Source organism: Aulonocara sp. 'chitande type north' Nkhata Bay, linkage group LG19, assembly GCF_057382095.1.
Source record: "Aulonocara sp. 'chitande type north' Nkhata Bay isolate Kocher_YH1m ecotype deep benthic linkage group LG19, A_spYH_male_GT1.1, whole genome shotgun sequence".
Taxonomy (NCBI): domain Eukaryota; kingdom Metazoa; phylum Chordata; class Actinopteri; order Cichliformes; family Cichlidae; genus Aulonocara; species Aulonocara sp. 'chitande type north' Nkhata Bay.
This window is the reverse complement of record NC_141362.1, coordinates 7,695,379-7,719,694: the sequence shown is the minus strand read 5'-3', so window position 1 is coordinate 7,719,694 and position 24,316 is coordinate 7,695,379. Positions and strand designations below refer to the sequence as shown.

General features: G+C 41.7%; 3 protein-coding genes across 25 annotated transcripts in view; 2 read left to right on the top strand and 1 right to left on the bottom strand.

Moving 5' to 3' along the window:
* mark3a (MAP/microtubule affinity-regulating kinase 3a) overlaps positions 1-1,274 on the top strand; it is a 46,292-nt gene extending 45,018 nt beyond the window's left edge. For 13 of the 20 annotated variants that reach the window (XM_086274176.1, XM_086274175.1, XM_086274171.1 and 10 more), the window contains one exon: positions 439-1,274. In XM_086274176.1, the coding sequence (XP_086130302.1) occupies positions 439-784 (346 nt within the window). In that variant the 3' untranslated portion in view covers positions 785-1,274. The remainder of the gene's footprint in view (positions 1-438) is intronic. The other 7 variants (XR_015126342.1, XM_086274187.1, XM_086274185.1 and 4 more) reach the window with 3 other exon arrangements.
* A 711-nt stretch (positions 1,275-1,985) lies between these two features.
* On the bottom strand, positions 1,986-6,911 carry ckba (creatine kinase, brain a). 2 transcript variants are annotated; one of them, XM_086274192.1, is made up of 8 exons: positions 6,753-6,911; positions 4,158-4,343; positions 3,886-4,040; positions 3,670-3,802; positions 3,030-3,201; positions 2,814-2,937; positions 2,529-2,718; positions 1,986-2,321 (listed from the first exon to the last, which is right to left on the bottom strand). In XM_086274192.1, the coding sequence occupies exons 3-8, from the start codon at positions 4,024-4,026 to the stop codon at positions 2,143-2,145; spliced, it is 939 nt and encodes a 312-aa protein (XP_086130318.1). In that variant the 5' UTR covers positions 4,027-4,040; positions 4,158-4,343; positions 6,753-6,911; the 3' UTR covers positions 1,986-2,142. The 2 variants fall into 2 exon arrangements, with proteins under 2 accessions (XP_086130318.1, XP_086130317.1); XM_086274191.1 differs by lacking the exons at positions 4,158-4,343; positions 6,753-6,911 and adding exons at positions 4,823-5,024; positions 5,395-5,553.
* trmt61a (tRNA methyltransferase 61A) lies at positions 5,430-21,298 on the top strand. Of its 3 annotated transcripts, none has more exons than XM_086274194.1 (4): positions 5,430-5,563; positions 7,599-7,942; positions 15,393-15,659; positions 20,621-21,298. In XM_086274194.1, exons 2-4 carry the CDS (start codon positions 7,615-7,617, stop codon positions 20,914-20,916), a joined length of 891 nt encoding a protein of 296 aa, XP_086130320.1. In that variant the 5' UTR covers positions 5,430-5,563; positions 7,599-7,614; the 3' UTR covers positions 20,917-21,298. The 3 variants fall into 3 exon arrangements, with proteins under 3 accessions (XP_086130320.1, XP_086130319.1, XP_086130321.1); XM_086274193.1 differs by lacking the exon at positions 5,430-5,563 and adding an exon at positions 6,013-6,255; XM_086274195.1 differs by lacking the exon at positions 5,430-5,563 and adding an exon at positions 7,056-7,116.
* The last annotated feature ends 3,018 nt before the right edge of the window (positions 21,299-24,316 follow it).

Sequence of the window (24,316 nt, the reverse complement as noted above, 5' to 3'; positions counted from 1 at the left end):
TGAAATATTTGAGTTCAAAATGCAAACAAATGGTGAGTAAAGAATGATGATAAAAGTTGTGTAGAAAGAAATCTAAACCTTTGAGGTTTGCTTCTTTAAATAAAGTGCAATCTTAAGTTTTTACTGCATTTTGTCAGTTTCACTGCTTTTCAGCTTCATGCTGAGACTTAAATGATTTTTTTTTTTTCATGTTGCTTGTTTCCCTCATATGAAAATAAACAAACTGGGGCTAGAAAATCTCATGTGGAAATGCATCAGAGCTGTGTAAAACATGATTTAATTCAAACTAATTCCTGCTGCTTCTGCCTGTTTAAAACATATTTTTTTCAAAATAAAATGTTTTTCTTTCAAATATATTCACAGATCCTGCTTTGTAAAATGCAGGAGGAATACTGTGTGAGGCTAAAACCTCTCCTCCGTGTCTCTTTCTCCCAACAGTCGCCATGTACCTGGGGATCAAAAAGGGGAAAATAAAGACAGTAAACCCCGCTCCCTCAGATTCACTTGGAGTATGAGGACCACCAGCTCCATGGAGCCCTGTGATATCATGCGGGAGATTCGCAAGGTGCTTGACGCCAACAACTGCGACTACGAACAGCAAGAGAGTTTCCTGCTTCTTTGCGTCCATGGAGACGGGCGAGCTGAAAACCTGGTGCAGTGGGAGATGGAGGTTTGCAAGCTTCCCCGTCTCTCCCTCAATGGCGTCAGGTTCAAAAGGATATCCGGCTCATCCATCGCTTTCAAAAACATTGCTTCCAAAGTTGCCAATGAGTTAAAGCTATGAACAAAAGGGTTTAAAGTATACATATATATATAAGTATTTAAGCTGTACAATCATCCAAGTAGCAGTTTCCAAATGTCTCCTTTTTCTAAACAAAACACAGAGTATGTATTGAATATTATAATGTATAGATTAAGGCTTTTGGCAATAATCACCGAATTACCTACTAATATCTCAGTCTGTTCTGACCGCACAGGGTCGACATTAATGAGTTGAATATGATTTGTCATGCTGTGAATGTGGACAAAAAAGCATTTCTGGTCTTATTTATTTCACCTTTATTTTTCTCTCTCCTGGAAAAAGGAAAATGACGTAGCGTTCTGTTTTCAGTGTAAATAATGTATCTTACTTTGAAGATGGCTTCTCTGCAATACTCATTTTGTTTTTTCTTCTCCTTTTGTATTTTGTTAAAAAGTAGAGATGGGGAGTCCATGTAAATGCCCACATGGTTAAGGGTCACTCATGTCTCAATTAAAGTGTCTGTCAACCTAAACCTCGAGTCTGATCAGTGTTGGGCTTTTGTTTCCAGCTTCATCTAAATTACATTTGATGTCAGTGCATGTTGGGACATCTGCTTGTTTATTCATTCAGGTCTCTTAAACAAAGTTTCCCAACTTTGCCTCAAAGGTTTGAGGGGAAAAAAAAAAATTACCTGCAAGTTGCTTCTATCACCAACTTCACTGAATTCAACGGCGCTATCTGCACCAAGATAGGGTTAAATTACATGTCTGAGACATTTGCATCAGTGTTTCCCAAAACAAAGAGCAAAGTCTCATGATTCCAGTCTAATACTAGCTGAGGAGAGTCAGTGGAAACTTAGCTGTATTTAAGGACACTGGCTGATGCATAATGGGTGCTGGAGTTATTAGGAAATGCATTTAAGGAAATTTGCAGCTTGTTTAATGTCTTAAGTTCATTTTGTAGGGAGTAAAAGTGCAACCAGAGTCACTTGGAAGCTTCGGGCACCTAATCTTCCACTGCATTGATTTTTTTTTTTTTTTTTTTTTTCCCCCCCTCATCTTGTGCAGCATTTAAAATGAATGTGTAGTTCAGACTGATGTAAAGAGATCAGCAGCTCCCCTTAAAATGTGGCATTTATCTGCATTTGCCTTAAATTAGCTACAGGCCTTTCCACAGCTACCAGGACTAGTATTAAATATTCCAAATATTTCATCAGTTTCACTGCAATGAATTACAAGCAGGCTTTGCTTTGAACAGAACAGTTTATTTGATGTCAGAACTTACAGGAACAGTTTCAACTTAAATACAAATCCCAGCTGTAATAGAGTGCATTCAAGGATGGAGTCAACCAGAGTAGACTGTGGGTGAGGAATGGAGGAGAATGGGAGTTTGGGAGGGATTTACTTCTGGGCGGGCATCAGGTCATCGATGGACTGTCCTTTCTCTAGCCTCTTTTCCATGTCCACCAGCAGTTTGACTCCGTCAACCACCATCTGCACCAGCTCCACCTCAGAGAAGCCCAGCCTGTCCGCATTGGAAATGTCAAAGACACCACCCACAGCAGCAGTGTCCACTCCACCTGATGGTAAAGCAAAAGGGTTTTTAAATGCAACTCAACACACCTCACAGAAACTGACATTTGGAGCATTTCTAAACAAGGCTTTGTCATGTACTGCTCAGGAAAATGCAACTAGTCGTGAAATATGAAAATGTGCTCAATGTAGTTTTAAATTTGGAGAACACTCAAACCAGTTCCAGCAGTAGGAACTAAAATAATAAAGCTCACCAGTTCCACGTTTCTGGAGCCTCAGCTTCTTGAGAACTTCCTCAAACTTGGTATTTTTGCTCAGGTTTGGCAGCTTCACATGTACACCTGCACGCAGGCCAGTGCCCAGGTTAGACGGGCAGGTGAGGACGTAACCCAGGTGCTCATTCCACATGAATTCATGGCTCCTCTCCTTGAACAGGCTCTCAATCTGCACAGATAAGAATATGCTCTTAGAGTCTTGCTAATGTGAACAGAAACTCTGCTAAAGATCAGTGATTAGAAACTTAAGGCTTTTCTAGCAACCTTTGTGAGCCCGGTACAGAAGCGGGTAAACACTTCCTTCATGTTGCCTCCTTTCTGCATCGAGATCACACGCAAGTGGTCCTCTTCATTCACCCACACCAGGAAGGTCTTGTTATCATTGTGCCTGTAGACAGGAAATACAATTTTAAGTCAAAATACCAGTGGAGAGATTTACATATTCCTGGCAGACAAACTGCATTAAAGACGAGACATTACCAGATGCCTCTGGCATCGGGCCAGTCGCGGGCCATCCCTGAGGCCAGCAGCAGAGGAGACACTGGCTTGTCAAACAGGAAGTGGTCATCAATGAGCTGCTGCTGCTCTGCGTCAGTCATGTTCTTCAGGGCATAATATTTCCCCTTCAGATCTCCAGACAGAGAGGCCAGAGCTGCAGGGACAAGAGCTGTGATTTATGACAGATCTGAGACATGAAAAATCCACTATGACATTTGTGGACAAATTACTCTTAGGCTGCAGTTCCGGTCTGTGATGAACAGTTTGGGGGAAAAAAAATGCTGAACTGATCCAATTCCACACTGAGCTTTGGAAAATCAAATTAAGATAAAAAGATTTACTAGTGTTTTTAGCATCAGAATAAATTGGTCATAAGAGTCTAATCCACCTTTGTTTCTGTGCTGCATTTTAACAAACACTAGGGGGCATCTACTGCCTCACAAACGAGTCCACAAGCATGAGCAACGTGAATCACTGGTTTCAGGGCATAGAGTTGTGTTGCTTTTATATAACAATCATCTGGCGGCAGGCCGTCTCCATCTGTGTAGATCAGCTTAGTGATTTGCAGCAGAGTACAATCACTGTCACTAACCATCTTCTTTCAGTACAGAGGCCTCCTTACCTTCAATGGAAAGCTTTTCCACAGCGCGTCTCTCTCCTCTGCTGCAGTGTGGTGGCAGACTGAAGCCGCGGATGCTGCGGCCTGTTCGGACCCTGGAGCTGAGCACGTAGTTGGGATCGAGATCATCACCACCCTTAGAGAGCAGAGTCACATTAGGCTTGGCTGAGATTCCAGAGTTAAATTCGACTTTGTTAAGCGATGGCAGAGCTGCGGTACCTTCAGGTTGCCTGAGTTGAGGTCAGTCTTGTGCTTGTCTGTGGGTTTGTATCCTCCATGTCGGTCCTTGATCACAGGGTCCAACAGGTCTTTGAAGACTTCGTATGTCTCCTCATCCCCAGCAACACAGCCCACAGTCATAATGAAGGGGTGGCCTGCACGTGAAGCCAACAGGGTCACAAGAGACCGCGGACAGCAATATACAAACAAACATCCTCACAAATTAAATGTGCTCTGTGTCGTCAGGGCTCAGACTGGGACTGTTACTGTACCAGGATTGTCAACCCCTGTCTGAATGACACCATCTATGGTGAAGCCGCTGGGTGTAGCCCTCTCTCTGTTTCTTGTACATGTCCTGGGTTAAAACCTTGGCCATGTAGTTGTTGTGCTGACTGAGATCTGGGTACTCATCCTCAGCTGACAGCCTCTTCAGGGTCAGCTTGACCATTTTGTCAGAGCTAAACAGAAACAGTCTACAGGGTGAGGAGAGTTACCTGCCATACAGTTTACAGCTACCAGGTCATCCCAACCTGAAGGGTTATAACATCAACTTCATTTGCGTTGTAGTCTTCAATACAGTAGAGAATATCGCACATAATAAACTGAAAGCAGCAGGGACTATCAGCTGCATACATTATGTAACTCTGGTAATCTTTACACTTTGCTTTTAAGTTGTGCAATACTGGCCTGAAAATGGAAACCCATTTAGAGGAGAGTGGCAGGTTCGAATAGAATCAGTACTCCATATGTTTGTAAAAATTGGTTGACTTTATCCCCTTAACAAGGTCACAGTGCAAAAAGCCTCCCCCTCACACAAACAGGGACACAAAGCACCGCTGAGACCATTACAGGCAGTGGATCAGACCGAACAGATGGTAGTTTGGCTGAAAAGCTGCTTGGGATTTTTTATTTTTTTATTTATTTTTTTAATAAATACCTGGGTTATCAACCCCAGTCTGAATGACATCATCCAGAGTAAATCCACTGGGTGTTTGTTTGCTCCTCAGCCGCTCATACATAGCAGGAGTCAGAACCTTGGCCATATGATTGTTGTGTTTGCTGAGGTCCGGGTACTCCTGCTCGGAGGAGTACTTCATCTTCGTCTGGTTGTGCGTGTTACCGAAAGGCATGGCTGATCCCTAGTCGGAGGACGGAAGGGAGAGACGGTGAAAAAAAACCCAAACAAACCGCAAAATACCGATAGAGTCAGGACTGAGTCTACAGCTGACATGCACATACAAATGGGTGTTAGTTTCGGGGGGGGGTTAGCAGATAAACGATTCATCCCGCTGTGCAGCGCGTTTAGCAGGTGACAACACATGCACCACATCAGTTTTGTTAAGCATAATTGATCGTATTTCTTTTTTTTTTTTTTTAAATCACCTTAAAAAACTACTCAAATGTTAACATTAGTTCCTGTAGTAAAAAGCGCCTTTAATTTCATCGTAAAAGCTAAAGAGATTTTGCCGGTGCGACCTAATTCTAAATTAAACTGAGCGAAAATCTTACCTGTTGTAGAATTTGCGGATTATTACTACTGCCACCAGGGCTTGATACAAAGATCCCTATTTTTCCTGACCGAGGAGCTCACAAGCCACCAGCAGCGTCCCAGCAGCTCTCCAACCGGACTAAAGACTTGAGATGGTGATTTATAGCAGACGATCCTCCGCTCCCATTGGTCAGTATTTGTAGTCCATTCATTCAATTGGACGCGCTCCAGCGAGGATTCCTTTTGTTCGCTGGTATTTCACTCCCATTTCTGTTTTTTGTGGTCTTTATTGCATTTTTGCAGCAGTGCATTAAATTACTTATTACACGTTCAGCTTTCTGGTTTCTAGTTTTAGACAAATTATCAGCACCTTTAAAAAACAGAATGCAACTTAAAGTGCAAACGAATACATAGTAGCATATATTTCTTTTTTCTCCTACTACGGTAAAACTACAATCTTACATCCACTAGTTTAACTTACTGGTGATAACTGTTTTTGTTGTTGTTGTTGTTGTTGTATTATTATTATTTTTTTACAATTATCCTATTTAATGTTCAGGAAATAATCGTACAGATGGTAAAAAAAAAATATTTGCCAAAGGCGAAATTTGCAAATTCGCAAACCAACTGCACAAAATAAACATATGAATCTGCAGGTTTTCGGCAAAAGAGGTTTTTACTGATTGTTGCTGCTTTGTACACCGGGTTATCTTCCGGTTTCATCGATTCAACTTCCTCTGAAAACAACGCCACATGTGTGAGTGAGGAATGAATGGATGTCACTGCTGAACATAGAGCCGCATTAAGAACAGAATTGGTCCTCTTAAGTCTATTTTTTGCTTGTTTTGTCCAGCAGTCAAAGAACACTACTTCTGAAGGAGGTAGGTGGAGAGCTTCCAACGGCTGCTTTTTTTCCCCCGCTAATAGCCGTTAGCCGGTGTTCTAACAGGTGCTAGCATCGCTAACGTTAGCATGTAAACGTTGAAACGAAAACTTCGTAAGTTGACTTATGTTTTCAGACGTTTTGCACTGTGGCCTTTTGCCGGTTTTGTGGAGTTACAATTTTTGCCACTTTAAACACAAAACCAGTCAAACACGCAAAAACATTTACAGTAAATGCGACCCAAACATGAACGTTAGTTTGCTCAGGTAACTAACGTTAGCATCATTTACACAAAACGTATTCTCTATTGACTTGTTTTTCTTTATTTTACTATAAACAGAAATTAAATTTAAGCGAAGAGGTAATATAACACGATCTACTGCCCCTAATAGGCAAAGCCATCACAGTTTGCTTGACTTCAATACCAGAGAAAAAAAAGTTGTCTTTAAAACTAACAAACAAATAGAAATATAACTGTAAAGTCATCTCACTGACATCTTCTCCATGTTTCTCCGATATAAATTTGTCCTTTTTTCACTTGAAGGAGAAGCTGGTTAAAGTAGATCCGCCGTTCAGATGAACTAAAACAGTCGTTGGTCCTGAGGTTGAACGATACTGGATTTAATAAGCAACGTTCAGTGCGCGTGACAATTCACGAGCAGCTCCGTCAATTAACGTGTGACAGTGGCACAGTTGTTACCAAAGCAACAAGGAGCCTGCATCAGCAGCAGACTACCTTTTCCGCTTGTTTGTAATGTGCAAAAATGAAAATACAATTGAAAACAAAGTTAAAAAGATATTGTTTGCAAAACGATCAACCAGAATCTACAATGTCAAAATGGGAAGATATTAAGATTTGGTAAAACATATTAGTTTATACATCCTTTCCCCTCATGAGATGCTTGCAAACTAAATTGAACTGTAGATTGTAGGTAAAAAGAAATTGTTATAAAAAAAAAAATCCCTTCACAGTGATGGCTTGTCCCAGTGGTGGGCAACTCCAGGCCTCGAGGGCCGGTGTCCCTGCAGGTTTTAGATGTTTCCTTGAACCAACACAGCAGATTTAAATGGCTAAATTAGCTCCCTAACATGTCCTGAAGTTCTCCAGAGGCCCGGTAACAAACTAATCATGTGATTCAGGTGTGTTGACCCAAGGTGAGATCTAAAACCTGCAGAACACCGGCCCTCGTGGCCTGGAATTGCCCACCCCTGGCTTATCCTGATTTTAAAGTTGTAAGTTGAGTGAAATATGTCAAATTAGTGATCAACCAACTACATCAGTGTAATTAAAATAGTAAAAAGAAAAAATGCCCTTTAAGTAGGCCCGTCTTCTTTTTCCAGAGTGGCCGTGCTCACGATGAGTTTTGTGGAGTACTCGGACTTCATTCAAGATGGGGATGTTGCCATCATTTACCTGAGCCACAACAATGTGATGCCTGTCAAGGTGCAGCAGGGTGCCCAAACGCAGACACGCTATGGAGTCATTCGCCACTCCACAGACCTGATTGGTCAGCGTTACGGGTCAAAGGTGACCTGCAGCAAAGGATGGTTCCATGTGCTCCACCCAACGCCGGAGCTGTGGACAGTTGCCCTGCCGCACCGCACACAAATCCTCTACACCACAGACATCGCCTTCATTACCATGATGCTGGAGCTGAAGCCAGGCTCCATCGTGTGCGAGTCAGGTGAGGGTGGCATCATGGTGATGTCTCGTGGATGGAAACCGTTCTAGAAAGGAAGGGTTATCAGTGTGTGTGTTTGCTTTAACAATATATTCCAAAAACATAGAAAATCATAAAGAAATGTGATCTCAATTGATGTGAAAGGTTTCAGTGCACTATGTTATTGGATTGCTATTTTAATCTGTTTTAAAACAAACTTTATGTATACTGGGTGTTTTATTGATGCTGGGACAAACTGGTCTATTTGAATTAGCAAGCGATTATCAAGCTGAAGCTCACTCACAGGTCTGTTCACTGCAGCTGTCAGCTCAGTTATATTGGGTAGATTATGACCATCATCCCTCTTTAGGGTCTGTGTGGCTTTTTATAGGGTCACTGCTGACTAAAAAGGTATCAGTGCTCCTGCTTGAGCATAAAGTCAAGTCTTAAAGGTGGATGCTGCTGATGCTGCACCAGTCTCTGTCATCAAATATTCAGCTGTTTTCTGTCATGATTTTGTTAGCAAGTCAACCTATGTTCAACCCTTAACCTATGATTTGGGATGTGCATGTCACTCCAAAATATTATTCTGCATTCACAAGGGACTAATCAGCTGTTCTTTGAAGCTCCACTTGTTCTGTGTGGGTTTTTTAGTAACATGATTCCCTAGTTTTGCTGACAGATTTAGCATTGATTCTTTTTTTTGTTTGTTTGTTTTGTTTATTTGTAAACAGATTTATTGAGAACTTTAGTAGTCCCTCTTTGAGCTCTGCATGTCTCTCCTGTTAGTGTAGTAGCATCTAATCTTACCACACCTCATGTTAGGCAATCAGATGACTTGGGTACTAATATTTTCTTCCTAGTATTTAGCAAACAGACGACTGAATCCTCGCAGTAATTTGCTGTACAGACAGGTTTTACATGTTTACAAGGTTGACTTGTCAAGCACATGCTTATTATCCAACCTGTAGCTGGAGTGGGGTAACGCATGTGTCTTCTGTCAGACATTCATGAAATGGATGTAGAGATGTCATCCATTAGTAAGATCCAACATTCATCAGCTGAATTTTTATTTTTTTAAAGTAAGTGACCTGTGCAGCTTTGCTTGTTGTGGAAGTCATTAGAAAATGTTAAATTAAGCTCCAAGAAACTCTTAAATATTAAAATGTTACATTGTTCAGGTAAGCTGTAAATCCTCTTTTTAGAATGTCTCACCTGAGGATTTATAACAAATGTTTTTTTACTCTTAAAGTGGCAAAGTTTGATTTGTTACGTCCTGCATTTTTTAATTTAGTTTGCCCTCAAATCTTTTCTGTTGCAGCTTTTAAGTATCGCCTCATTTGAATCACCCTGTTTACACCTTGGAGTTCTAGCCAGATGTTGTCACGTAATGAAACTCAGCTGTTCGTATTGAACATTATGGGATTGTTACAGATGTGTCTCTGAACATTCAGACATTATGTAACCTGCAGTTTTAGTGTCATTCCCATTTTTTTTGTCCTCGGGGATTCCTCCAATCACTGCTTGGCCATCATTTCCATTTGTCTAATTGCAATCACCCAGAGTGTGTTATTGTGTTTGGCTATGGATTGCACTTTATCTTAGTCTGAAAGCAGAAAGGAGGGTAGGAGAAGATGTGTGCGTGTGGTGCAGTGCTTCATCATGCCAAGATAGAATACAACAAAAGTCTTCCCTTTAATTATTAAACAAATAAAGTTAGAATAGCAGATAAAACACATGGTTAAGTAAACTCCTGAATGATTATAGTTTTTTATTTGGGGCGCTTGAGCATCATTTTTGTCAATGAGGTACAAATCAGCATTTCAGTGGTGACTCACAAATTTCAGCCTTACAGTCAACAACAACAGCGAGTATGTGCTGTGGAGACTTTTTGCCAGTGAGCTGTGTAAACAAGCAGAGATTGGATGTGATAATTTTGCTGTTCTTGTGCTGACATGCTAAACCTGCTGAAGGAGCATTTATTCCTGTAGAGGAGTCACCTTGAAGGCAAGTTGGTCTCCAAGGTTTGTAGGTAATGATTTCCTGCTGGCTTCATTTTCTTCACAGCTTTATCAGGCGTCATCAATCAGGTCCAGAGCAAATGAAGTTGTCAAATATTTGCTAAGGGTAACACCGTACATGTCAGAAGGTGGAACATCAAGTCAGGATAACATTTAGCGCTTGGGCAAGTGTGAGCCGAAGCCTTTACTCCTTTTTTTAGTATTTATAAAGAGAGCACAGTGACATGATCGTGTGTAAGACGTGGAAACCCTGTTGCATATGCATTCTTTTTGTTAAATTTCCTAAATATAGGTTTCAGAATATTTAAGTCAAGCGCTTCAAATAAATGTTTGCAACATGCAATTTATTTTCAGTTAATTGCAGTGACGCCAAAAAAAGCATGTCTTATTTTTTGCTCTTGATATTGAAATTAATCGACTGCCCATGTCTTTAGAAAACCGCAAAACCTCTGTAAATCACCCATAAATCTAACCACACCTATGAGGGCTGTTTGGGGATTGCACTTACATGCCACTTTCTGGCCCTAAATGTTAGCAATAAGTGCCAGTTAGCTCTGCACCTTGACGTTAGCCTGAAATTTTAGCCCGATGCTCAGTTGTAGCGCCCAGAATACACTAAACTGGGATGCTGGTGGTTGCTCCCTTCATGTCCTTCCAAACCATTTCTGTTGGATTAATCCCAAGACTCAACTTGGCCTTTGCAAAGCACAATATTTATTCATCTTTGCCCATTCTTTAGCAGAACAACATTTGTTGTTTAGAAGTTAACGTTTAAGAAATCCCAGAGTGGATCTGACACCTTGCTTATACAGTGCTTTTGTTGGTTGGTAACAGTGTGTCTGACTGTGGAGTGGAAAGTATTTCTAGATGATTTTTCCAGGCTGCATAAACAGCATTTTTCCAGAGGACCTCAGAAATGCGTCATCAAAAATATTTTTTGAGGATAAGTCTTTAAAAGATACATTTTCTTTACAACAGGGCATTCACTTATCCCTTTCACTGAAAATATCCAGCTCTGATTTTACCTTTCAGTTTACTGCTAATCGTTGATGTTTATATTATCTTCGTTACAGATGTGTATTATCAGATCATTTACCTCAATAATTAAATCTGAAAGTACAATAAATACCTTTCCGTTGTATAACTGGGTTCTCTTTAGCTACTTGAAAGTCTGATTCAGTTTTAAGCTACATTTGTGCGCTTATATCTTGTATAAGACGACTCAAAGGGACCAATGGAAGCTGGCCATTTTTAAACTTTACTCCTTTGTAATGATCACTCTCAACATTAGCCACAACATCCTCTTACAGCTGGCTCTCAAGCAGCTTAACTAAAACATTTGGAATTGAGGGTCATTCACACATCACAAGTTAATGATCAGATGACATTTTGCTGTTGCTTTCACTTTCTAAATTGCTGGGAAGTTAAATTATGTGACCTCTGTCAGGGTTTTGCATTTCATCTGGCCAGTAACCATGTTGTACTCGATGTAGGAACAAGATGAGGAACAGTAAGCACGAATGACCTTCAGTTCAGGTCAGTTGTATTCCCATTCTCAGCCCCCTCCCCCACTCTGGCTTTATCACTACTTCCTCTTGTACAGTGGCTACCAGCTGACTTGACGCCTTGTTGTGGGAGGAGATTAGAAACATTGATATGATTCATTTCTTAAACTCATGCATTGAAGCAAAGCTCTCAGTTGGTAGCATGTACAGTCATGTAGGTATTTTTTGTTTGTTTTCCCCAGTGGAGAAAAGATGGATGTGGTTGATTCTTACATGTTGCGTTGTAAAACATGTCTGAATCTAAAACACTAAGGTTTAAGATTCCGAAAATTTAAAAGCGACACGCACCATGTGACAGTCTCCCACGTCCTAACGAGGACAAGAGCTACATGTTTGATGTAGTACAGAGCATCTGGAAAGTATTTACAGCGTTTTACTTGTCCCACAATTTGTCAGCCTTAATCCAAATAGATTAATTTCATTTTACCTTCAAAACTCCTCCTCAAACAAATACCCCATATTGACAAAGTGACATTTATTAAAAATGAAAAACAAAAATCGATAAATCTGCATTGGAGGGTTTTTTGTTTTGTCTGTATTATTGTAGGGTTTTTACCTTACCATATAAATTGCCTTGAGGCATCTGTTGTTGTGAGTTGGTATTGTATAAATAAAATTTAAGCACAAACCAAGCCATGAAATCCAAGGAATTCTCTGTAAACCTCAGAGACAGGATTGTATCAAGGGACAGATCTAAGGAAAAAGAAAGGCAGCACATTGGCCTCCATCATTAGTAAATGGAAGACGTTTCGAACCATTAGGACCCCTCCTACAGCTGGCCACCTGGCCAATCTGAGCAATCGTGGTAGAGCAGCCTTAGTAAGTGAGAAGACCAAGAACCCAATGGCTACATTGACAGAGCTCCAGTGTTACTCTGTGGAGAGCAGAAGGATAACCAATCAGGCCTGTATGGTAGAAGGGTTAGATGAAAGCAACTCCTCAGTAAAAGGCACATGACAGCCCACAAAGAGTTTGCCAAAGGCACCTGCAGGACTCTGAGACCATGAAAAATAAAAAAATCTCTGGTCTGTCTAAAACAAAAATAAAACTCTTTGGTCTGAATGCAAAGGAAAAAAAGTGTCATGCTCATCACCTGGCCAATATCATCCCTGTAGTGAAGCACGGTGGTGGAACCATCATGCTGTTTTGTACAGAGACATCTTTGCTCCAGATGAGCTGCCCCAGAGTGCGCTGGACTCTGAACTGGGCTGAAGGTTTATCTTCCAACAGGAAAATGACCCTAAGCAATCAGCCAAGATTAGAAAGGAGTGGCTTTGGGACCACTCTTTGAACGTCCTTGAGTGACGCTGCCGGTAGCGAGGCTTGAACCTGATTGAACATCTCTGGGGAGTTCTGAAAATGGCTGTGCACCAACAGCCCCCTTCCAACCTGATGATGTTTAAGAAGAATGGAGGAAACCTAAAAAGAAAGTTTGCCAAAAGTTTTGCGTCATACTCAAAAAGACTTGTGGTTGTTATTGCTGCTGCACTGAGCAAAGGTTGTGAATACTAATTTAATATTAATTGCTATAAGTATCTAGTGTTTTTAGTTTGATTTATTTTTAATACATCATAGAATACCCATGATCCTTTTTGTCTCGTTAGCAGTGCTGCTCATGAACCGCAGGGAAATAACTCAACTTGTCTAAAACTTTGAAAAAACATTCAGAAAAGGAAGTCTGATGAATTTCCTTTTGGGGTTTTTGGGAGGAATGTCAGTTTCAAACACTACACCCTTAGTACTAAAGAGCAGGTTTAGCATGATAAACCTGAAATGCAACAATAAACATTGTAACCACTAAAATCAGTGTAACACTGTGTGCAAATTAGAAATGTTGATAGAGGCTTTTTAAAATCATTGAAATGCACTTTCTCGACTTATAGTAAAGGTCAACTGTTCGTGTCCCAACACTTAGTCAGAACATGACTCTTTGTTGTAACGTCATTACTCAGAATGGGCGTGAAAGCCTCACATTGGAAGGGTATCTCACAGTTTTCACAGCATATGTCTCCTGTAAATGCGTCGCACTGCTTACACCTTTTTTTTCGTCTTGTTGTTGCTAAAATTTGATCATCATCATTTCAATGATGCCTATTTTTTTCTGTTGTTCTGTGTAAAACCAGCTGCTTCTATATGTCCTGTTTTTAGATGTTTGTCCTGTTTTAGTGTGGTATCACATCATAACCGAGTTTCCCTTTTTCAGTTTTTGGCTCATACTGAAACCAGTATTCCATAGTCACTATCGTATTAAGTCCTAAAGTGAGAAATAAGTGCACTCGGATGTTAAGTGGAGCAGTCCTCATCTCTGCAGTACCAGCACTCTCTCATTCTCAGTGTTTTAATTTGTCTCCATTTAGAGAGACACTTGTTATCAATTGGGGTCCTTTTCCAGATTTTCCAGACTTTGCACTCAGACGCTGCACTGATGATGAACGGTAATGCCAGTTTGTAATTAAAAACTCATTTTCTGGGTTTAATTTAAAATTTCGAAAGTTCCCGTTAGTATGTGTGTATGCCAGACTTTGCTATCATTCTTCCCTTTTAATCAGGGTAACTATAATGGAAACTGAGCATGTCACTATCCTGGCATGACGCCTGAGGTCCAGAGACTTTTAGTCATTGGCTGATGGTCTGAGTATGCAAGTAGCATTTAGGTACTGTCTGAGCCTCCACTGTAAACTCTGGTTTATAAACAAGTGTCTTACCAAAATTCTCTGCAGTGTTACAGTGCGGTGCATCATATCACCACCTAGATTTCTCATTGTTTTAGCATCTGCAAGGTTTCCATCAGTAATGTTCTTGATACTGTAGTCATTATATCAGTGTGTGCTTTTTTTTTTTTTCCCCCCTTTGACCAAAGTCTAACCTTAATTTAGTGCAGTGACTCAGAATTTCCAGTTCAGTCTTTCTACAGAAACAATGACTAAGTTTTCATTTTCTGTAAATGAGGCAATGTAAGTCGAAAACATTTCTAAACGACGTGCTCTGTCAGCCCTGTACAGGGCTCGTTATTAAAGTATCCCCAGCTTCTAATGTGGTCCAGTGTTTCCTGCTGCAGCCATTCCAGTTTTTCAATGTTCTGTGTTTGCAGGCACAGACCATCCAATCCAGCAGTTTGAGCTTTGAGCAAGTCAAAGCGCTGCCGTGTATTAAACACTGCCTTCTTTGTCACTACAATAACAAAGGCCGTGGTGATGTAATGTCGAGAGAAGAAGGAGGAGGGGATCTGCTGGCCTCTGGCTGTGTTCCCGACACTCCTTGCCCGAACAAGTCACATGAAGAGTGGTGTCCTCCCTTCCACCCCCCAACTTTCCCTGTAAAATCACAATCACTTGTGTCATTTGTTCACAAGCTGTAAAGTAGTGGGCTTTGTTTAGGGCACAGCACGGGGCTGCTTCAGGGTGAAAAAGGCCTGCTCGGAAATGTAGCGTCCACTTATCGTCCAGAGTAGACAGCAGAGCAGTGTGAAAATGTGGGTGTGTGTTGTAGTCGGATCTGTGATCTGGCTCTACTGACTGAGGACAGCGTTTACTGTCTATTCTAAAATACAACAGCACCTCATTTTGAGGTTTTGTGAGATTGCGTTGTTCCGTAGAATACTTAACCCGAAAATTTGTATCTGTATCTAGACTGGTCATTTAAGGGAAGTCAGTGAGATTGCTATACATGCAACATAATGTGAAGTGTTGTCCAAGACCAGTTCTTTAGCAGTGCTTTGTCCACACACAGAGATGAGGTTTGATAATACCTTAAGTCTGAATCTTTCTTGGTTATTTAGTTTGTGCTTGCTGACTTTTATTTTGAAATGGCCGTTTCGTGTAGACTAAAGCGTTCTTCTCAGATGTTCTGTGTTTCACTACGTGACCCTTGTTGTCTGTGGTTTTCTAGGTACAGGTAGTGGTTCCCTCTCCCACGCCATCCTGCGCACCATTGCCCCAACAGGTCACCTCCACACAGTGGAGTTCCACCAGCAGCGCGCAGAGAAGGTGGCCGAGGAGTTTAAGGAGCATCGCGTGGATCATCTGGTCACCGTCAGGAACCAGGATGTGTGCAAGGATGGCTTTGGAGTGACAGGGGTGGCAGATGCAGTCTTCCTTGACATCCCCAGACCCTGGGATGCAGTGGGACACGCCAAAGTTGCTATGAAGAAGCACGGTAAGAGTGAGTGTGCATGTGAGGGAGGGGGAGAGCTCTAATGAGCGTGTAGCAAGATGACTATCAAGTCAGGGTGTTTCAGCTAGCTCAGTCTACAAATTGCAAGGTCGAGCAATGATGGTTTGCATCATGGCTGACTGTAGGCTCATGCTCTATTTTTGACCTGTTGTGTTTCTGTAACCGGGCATCAGCAGGAGACAGAGGTCTTCCCAGATAGCACACAGAAAGATTACAGGTGGAAAAGTAAAAGGTTTTGGGATCAATTCCAGCTGGAGATACAGATTCCTCCAAACTGCGAGCTGTGCTGCAGCTCATGTTTACCTGTTCTTCACATAAATGTGTAAGAAATATTTTTCCACTAAGTCTGACTGCGATCTAACTATATGCAGAAATTAGGAAAGAGAATCTGGATCCTGATAGTTAAGTACTTTGCTTTGTGTGTACGTGTACTTAGTGTGTGTTGTCAGACAAATAATCAGCACCACCTGATGATGACTTTGGCGTGACTCGTCCTGGTGTTTCAGGAACATGACTGTGAACGGGCACATTTTAAAATACCAGTCCATGAGTTTATCTCCCCCCGGCCGTGTCGCCACACTCTGCACTCCCAGAACAACCATCGATCCTGCTCTTCGGCTCTTATTAACCTTGCCCTTGTGGTATTTCATAGTAACAGGAGCACAATCCAAACTCTGCTAGTGAGCTACAAAGCACGTAGGCGTCGTTGACAACCAGGATCTGCAGCATGCCCGGGCATGTTGGCAGTTCACTGGGGGGACCAGTGGTTAGCGATAAATTCAGACTGCATGAGCTGTGTAGAGCTCACAAGATCTGCACCTTTAGCCCAATGACTATTTAATTTATTTATTTTTAAAGGGGTGGGGGTTATTTGAGAAGTTTCACATTAATCTGAGAACACATTGGCCACATTCCTACCATGTGTCCTATTTATCTGTTTCAGAATCAGTGGGGTTCATGCATGAATTGGCTCTGAAAATGAGGAAATGACAGTAGGCTATACTGTTACTGTAGAACTCTACCGCCCTCCAGGTGAAGATGCAGTTAAACCCCACAATAGATTACCTTTTATTTCAGAAGAAGAAGAAAGATGCTTGTTTAGTTCAGTCTGTCGTGGTTATTTTGGTTTGCATGGCCTTTTGCTTCCATGCAGAGTCACAGCTGTTGTGATCAGCATCACGACCTGATGGTTACATTTGTAGAGGTTCACGTCAGGATGCGGCAGGTCAACACAGAATCCGTTACATCTGATGGGTCGGCCCTGGTCCGAACAGGAAAAACTTTCCATCGTGGTCACCGGCCACTCTCAAAATAATCCATTAGCACAGCCCAACACTAGATGAGTAACACAGTGAGAAAGTATATTCTTTGCTTTATTGTTAATGTGCACAAATACTGCCACAGAAATTATATAAACAAAGATCTGCTTTTGTGGACATGAGAGTTCATATTTTGTTTACTGTAAAACACTTTAAGCCAAAAACCATGGCTCTGTCCTCTGTAATGAGAATCTGCTGAGCTCTACATAGTTGCCCTGAGAAAGTCACCTTGGCCAAAATACTGGAATACACTTGTGTAGGTGAACACTTGCTTAGCTTAGCTGCTACATCCTGGGTTTAAATTTCATCTGTGCATTGAAAACACAAACTGGAGTTGGTGTCAATATTTATTCTGCCACGACAAGCACTGAAGTTTTCTTTCACAGTCACATTTAATTTAACATCTCAATCCAAGTCAGAGTTAATATGCAGAAGATTAGTATTTTATGAATCTTAAAGCCAGAGTTCATGAATGATTTTACAAAGTAAGCCGAGTATGAGCAGGAATGCAGAGGGGACGAGGATGCTGCCCTGAAACTCTCCCACCACCTCTTTGACTCCCTTTTATGGTGCCACAGCTACATATTCCATCCATGAGCTGTTGGCCCTTGCATGCATATACGTGCATGCGCGCGCACACACACACACAAAGATAGAGATAAATAGAGTGCAGCCTTGTTGCAGAAGCAGTCCCATGACCATACAGGGTTATGCTGCAGGCCGAGAGCTGCTTGATGAGGCTCCACGAGGAAAGGTTTGGTTTACTGCCCACTGTTCAAACTGGTTTTTCCAGAACATCAATGCCCCAATATGTTCCAGCTAAACACAAAAAGATGTAATAGTAAACAAACTAACAAAGATAGAAGTAGAATGGGGTGTTGTGTGCTTGGTGATAGGGATGCAGTCCCCAGGAGTGGGGTTTACACACTCTCAGGCTCCCACATGAAGTGAAAGAGACGTGCTTTCTGCTGAGGCCATATCATAATCAATTAAAACACCAGGGTTCTGGTGGGATTATCATCTACAGCTTCTGTCATGATTAAAAACTCATACATCTTATTCTGTTGAAAAGAAATTCTCCATCTTCAGAACCTGCCTGAGAACTGCAGAGACTGGAGGAATAAAATAGCTGAGAGCGCGTTTTCTTTAGTCAACAGAGTGTGAGACAAGGGGCAGGGAAATATTTCTCTTTCTCTCTCAAAGTTGTAATTCTCCTAATGTTTTGGCAAGCAGCCCGGCCCTGTGTTCGGCTTTTCCCTGAGAAGGATCCTGAATCCTATCAGAGCTCCCCCTCGCAGACTTATGGGTGGTATTATGCAAGTATAAAGCAAACATGTCCCATGGTCTCAGACACTCAAGAACCTTAAACTTTACAACTAGGAATCAGAGTTTCGTGCATATATTAAAGCCATTTGTGCGGCTGATATTCGGGGCCCCTAATAACCATTTGAAACACCCTTGTATAATCATCAACCCAGCCCCTCCCTGTGTATTCACCGTGGTTTCCAGGAGACCGCTGTTGAATGTGTTGAATGTGTTTAATGCTGTCTCGAGGGAGACCGCTGGTTCTGTTGGCCAAAGGAACGACCAGTATCTCAATAATCCCGCCGTCTCCTTCAGTGTTTACAGACACAATGGACTGCAGATGTGATCCTTTTATTGTCAGCCGTGCCACATGAGTCAAAATGCAGTATTTTTTCCACTTCTGGGTGTTAAGTGATTTTTAAAAACCGGCAACAGTGGCAAGTAAGAGCTGCAGAGGACGGCTGTAATCTTCTGGGCTACAAGTTATATTTAGGGACACAGCGTAGGGTCACTCCTGTATCTGTAGCATGAAACAACAAGCCAGTAATCAAAGACGAAAATGTAAACATCTTATTCTTTTGCTCTTTTTTTGTTGTGACATCTGCATTCAGTGCAACCATCAGGTCAGACTTTAGGTTTGTAACCAGAGCAGGTACTCTGCTAGTAGTGTATGTGGTGGTGGACCTGCCTGTTCTTTCTGTGCTACAATAAATGCTGTATAATGTGGTGCAAGAGCAGGTCTATGAGTAGAATGTGACTGAACAACGACAGGTTACAGATGACAGAGAGCCACACGGCAGCCTTCTGATTACATAAGCAGCTCAATCAGAGACATCCAAACAGAGAATCCACAGATTTAGACTGAGTGTGTTTCACTTGCTTGTCTTGGTGTCACCATATTCATATTTTGAAACATTAGTTGGTGTTGGTTTTAGAAAAGTTTATATTCTCCATATTAAACCCCTATTAAGGCACTTAAGATTTTCACTCTAAGATGTTTAAATTTGTTAACCCTAACCCCTGACCAATGCAGCTGCATCGCTCAGAGTCACATTCTTTGGGCTTCAGGACAGCCAGTGAGAGTTTTCTTGGCTGGTCGCTCCAGCCTCACGCTGCGATCACAGCAAGGATTCATTTGGAGACGAAAGGCCATGGCCAGTAGGTGATCTGTGTTCATTAAAGCACCGTCTTATCCCCTGATGAGCCGCAAGCTGCAGTCTGGACTCAGCAGGTCACAGGACTGCTTTGTTAGGAAGGAAATATGCCTGGAAAGTGCTACAGGGTGTTTGGAAAGAAACAAATTATTAATAGAAGGTGTAGTATCGTAGGGATCCCAGGGGTGATACTTCAATGTCTTCTCGGTCCATATCAGGTCTACAAATCTGGTTTATGTTATGAATCTTCATTCAGGGATGTTTTTGAGGAGAATTGTTTTCAGACTATAAACGTGGAACACTTTCTATACTTGGATGCTTTGAGAAAGAGTGATGAAAATAACTCTAAAGATGATACTGTGTAATGATTAGCAGATAAACTCAGATTAAACAGATTAAGATGTGCAGAGATGTCTCGTACTGACATTAAACAGAAGGGTTGGGAGTCAATACAACCTGGCAGTCTGACGGTAATTATTGTTCAGTTTGCACAGTAACAGGTCAAAGATCTTACTTCAGACTATTGAAAATATGGATAAAAAACAGACTTTGTACCAGGACACCGAGGCGACGACAGCTCATTCCTGTTACTGCAACACTTTTTGAGACGCAAACCTGAATCTGGTGACGGTAACAAGAATGCTTTCCGCTGTCCTGATGATAATGTTACAGCTGATTACACGTGCCAAAAACTAGAACTCACACCCTGCTTTGAAATATTGGTTTTTGTCTTTTTAAAGACAAATACAAACCTTGTTTGGCCGTGACATTGACAAAATAAGGTTTTCGGGCTCAATTTAATGGTCATGAACACTGGATATCTTTCAAGAGCAGGAATTCTGACAGGACCGTAGAAGAGAGCTTTGAGTTTTATATATATCGGGAAAAACAAGATACGGTAGCAGACGCACTTGTTCAGCTGCACAGGAGACTGCAGTTGGTTACTGAAAGTAGTGTTTTAGAAGCTAGACAGGAAGTGATGTCATGATTATTTTCAAAGCAGCGATTATGTTGCATTACCTCTCTAAATAACATGAGCTGACCAATACTGGGATAAGTTGACAACAAAGGGCGCTTAAACGATTGTGGTCACACATGGTCTTGATACTTTTTTGGGAGCTTCGTGTTTACTTGTGGTTTGTTTTCTGTTCTGCGTCTCCTGCAGGTGGTCGGCTGTGCTCCTTCTCTCCATGTATAGAGCAAGTTCAGAAAACATGCGAGGCGTTGCAGGATCAGGGCTTCGAAGACATCAGCACCACGGAGGTGCTGCTGAGAGAGTACGATGTCCGAACTGTCTCTCTACCGCTGCCAGATTTCGGCCCTGATCCCGAAACCACAGAGGAGGCGACTCCCGCTGCTCCTCCGAACCACGCCTCCATCTCACTGAAGACCACCACGCTGCCCAGAGAAATGCCCGGCCACACGGGGTACCTTACTTTTGCTACCAAACCAAGAACCTAAAGCTTGGAGTGAGAGGGATTTCTCTGGAACAGAGTTTATAATCCACCTCACTCTGGTGTCATTCCTAAGGCTCGGGTAATCCAGCAGGAGCACCAGGCTCCTCCCGTCCCTGCCTGGTACTGCAGCGCCGGGAGGATTTACAGTTTTGCGCGTTACATAATTTTGTGCTTCGTCAGTTGGCACCGGTTCGATGCTTTCATCAAGCAGGACTGAAAATGAATTGAAGAGCAATTTCATTTGAGAAGATTAAGATTTATAACTCTGAGATTATAGCTGATTATTTGGCTCTCCCTTTCATAAGAGTTACAGATAACCTCTGCTTTTATTTGTTGGGGAAGAAGGAGCTTTATTATTTTCAATAAATACAATGATTGTGGGACAATATTTGTGTCATATTTCTGTTTTGAAGCAGAGAAGCTTTGAAGTTTGATTTAACAGCATGAAACCACACATTTGTTACATTTCAAACATAAACCGTGTATGTTCCTGTTAAACTGCAGATTCCATCTGTTTGTTAAGTCTCCTATACAAGGAAAAAAATCTGTCTGCAGTCCTTCCTCCACACAGACACCTCCACCTGTCATAAACACCCTGAGTGATTGCTCCGTCAAATGCATCCATTGAGGTTTCCCCCTCCCCTGTTTGAAAGGAGAGATCCGGTGTAGCAGGAAATCATTACTGCTGTATTTAATTTGAGCTCTGGGTGTTCTCATTTATCATCTCATAAAGGGCTTTTTGTTTTTTTTGCAAAGCATTAGCCGAATAGTGTCTCCAAACAAATGCTCTGTGCAGAAGGTACAGCCCCACTTACAAAAACGTTAGAATGCTAAAATGTGAACTAAACATTTTACCTTTTCCTGAAAAATACTAGCTCATTTTGAATTAGACAGCAACTCATCTTTAAATTGGGATGGGGCAACAAAAACCTGGACAACTAAGGGATACTAAAAGGAAACGGTTAGAGAAACAGGTCAGTAATATGATTAGTATGAAAAGAGCACCTTGGAGGCAGAGGTTCACCAATATTCCAAAAAGTGCATCTACATTTTGTGGAACCACAGCAGAATGAAGTTTGTCAGCATAAAATCTTAAACAGTTTCAATATGTCATTATCTGCAGTACAGTACACAATATTTACGGATTCAGAGACTCTGGGGAAATCTCTGTGTGCAAGGCTTGGGGCCAAAAACCAGTGAATGCCCTGCAGGCCCGGCGGCACTGAAGTAAAAGCAGTCATGATTCTGTCACGGTTCACTGTGCTATCCACAAGTGCAGGTTAAAGCTTCGTCATGCAAAGAATAAGCCATATGTGAAGATGATCAGGAAATGACTCAGCTCATTAAAATGTGGAAAACATTTCTGGGGACTTTACACAGTGGTAAACATGTCCCTATCCAACTTTTTTGGGACATTGCTGCCATCAAATTCAAATTACCTAATCCTTTTCTGAAAACGGTTTAGTAAAAACTTCAGTCGTTTATGTTTTCTATGTGCCAGAATTGGTGGTGTAGATCTTGATGATCATTCTTGAAATCGAAAGCCACTTCATTTTGTAATCAGTGATTCAAAAAGTTGGTGTGACAGAATGTTAACAGTATAAACTTGGCCTATAAACTTGTGCTTTATTAAAAGCACTGGATGTTATAGTTTGATAAGTTAAGGTACCACTATATAGACAACAGCATGTGGCCCCCTGCACATTACACCTATCAGTCCTTTTATGACATCCTGTTCTAAATTCATTGGCATTTATACAGGTTCCTTTCCCATTTGCAGTTAAAATAGCTTCCACTCTTCTGGGAAGGCTTTCTACAAGATTTTGGAGTACGTCTGTGGGGAGTTTACCATTCATCCAAAATCAGGTCAGACACTGATATTGGATAACAGGGCCTGGCTCACAATCTCCATTCTAGTTCATCCCAGAGGTGTTCAATGAGGTTGAGGTCGGGGCTCTTTGTGGGCCAGTCAAGTTCTTCCACACCAAACTCATCCACCCACGCTTTTATGGACCTTGCTTTGTACACGAGGACACAATCATGCTGGCACAGGAAAGGGCTTTCTTCAAACTCTTCCCACAAGGCCGGAGCATCGAATTATCAAAAGTCTTTTTAAGGTCGAGTATTAAGATTTCCCGTACAGGTTGCCTGCTTTATACCGCTGCATCTGACGCCTGGCATTGCGCTTGGTGATATAAGGTTTACATGCCACATCAGATGGGAGTGTGAAGGTAGAGGAAGTGAGTAATGCTGCCTGCTGAAAAGGTGGGTGTTAGAAGCTGATTCATTCTGTAAAATGTGATGGAGTCTGAGAAGGGAAGCTGCTTGGTGCTGATGGTGCAGTGTTGTCTTTTTTTTAACTTACTATTTCTCAGTTTTCTGTCTTTAGATGCAAATTCAAGATCTAAGATTTGTTCCCAAGTCCTTGCAAACAGTTGGTATCTAAGATGCCAAAAAGAGAGTTTCATTCTCAGGTGCACAGGGGTGAATCTTTCTAAGTCACCACTTTATTTTCTTTTATAAGTTCGGGTTCTTAGGCGTGTTTCTCCAAGGACAGCTGGACTCACTGAACTGGACATGACTCGTTCTTGTGCGTTTTCAGGTGAATTGTCTGGCAAAGATTGACTTGATTAAACGTCCTAGTGTTGGTCGGTGAAATTCTGATATCGTATTTGTATGTTTCTTGATACTAATGTATACTTGAGGCTTGCTTGCACATCACTGTATTCCAAACTCTTGAGATTTTTTTGGCTTTCAGAGTTGAAAATTTGTCTCAAAAGATGATGTATGTGTTTGTAGCAGCAAGGGTGAAGCCTCTGTTTACCAAAGTCAGCATACTTTTATGATTTCTATACATTTAAACCATCATATTAATGAATGAACTGTGCTAAACTTTTCTTTTCAGAGCTGTTCTTATGGAAATAGGACCAGTTGAAAACCACGACATTAGCCTTCTTCTTTACATCCATAATATTGTGAAAATGTTTTTCCCGTTTAAAGCTAAAACATTTTATAAAATACTTATTAATTATTTTGGGTATGTGCTTAATTTTGTTCTCAAATGGGGGAAAAATTGGGGTTTTTTACTCAGCTTTCAGAGCACTGGCTCATGTAATCGAAGCTGAAATGATGCCTCAATATTCAGCCGATCGACCCAGCTGCAGACCAGCAGCAGCAGCTGCTCCAGAGGGTCTAATTCTCAGCTGAGACCGGGAATAGCAGCTCTGAGCTGCTGGAAATCCGCCCGATAATCAGCTTGTCTTCTGCCCTCCTGAGCCGGCAAATATCCAGGCCCGAATCCTTGCTGCCAGAGAGCGGGGGAAGCTGCACGAGACGAGGCGTCACGCATCACGATCAGAGTGAGACGAGAGGGCGTTTCAGGCCTCTGATTAGGCAGGATAACG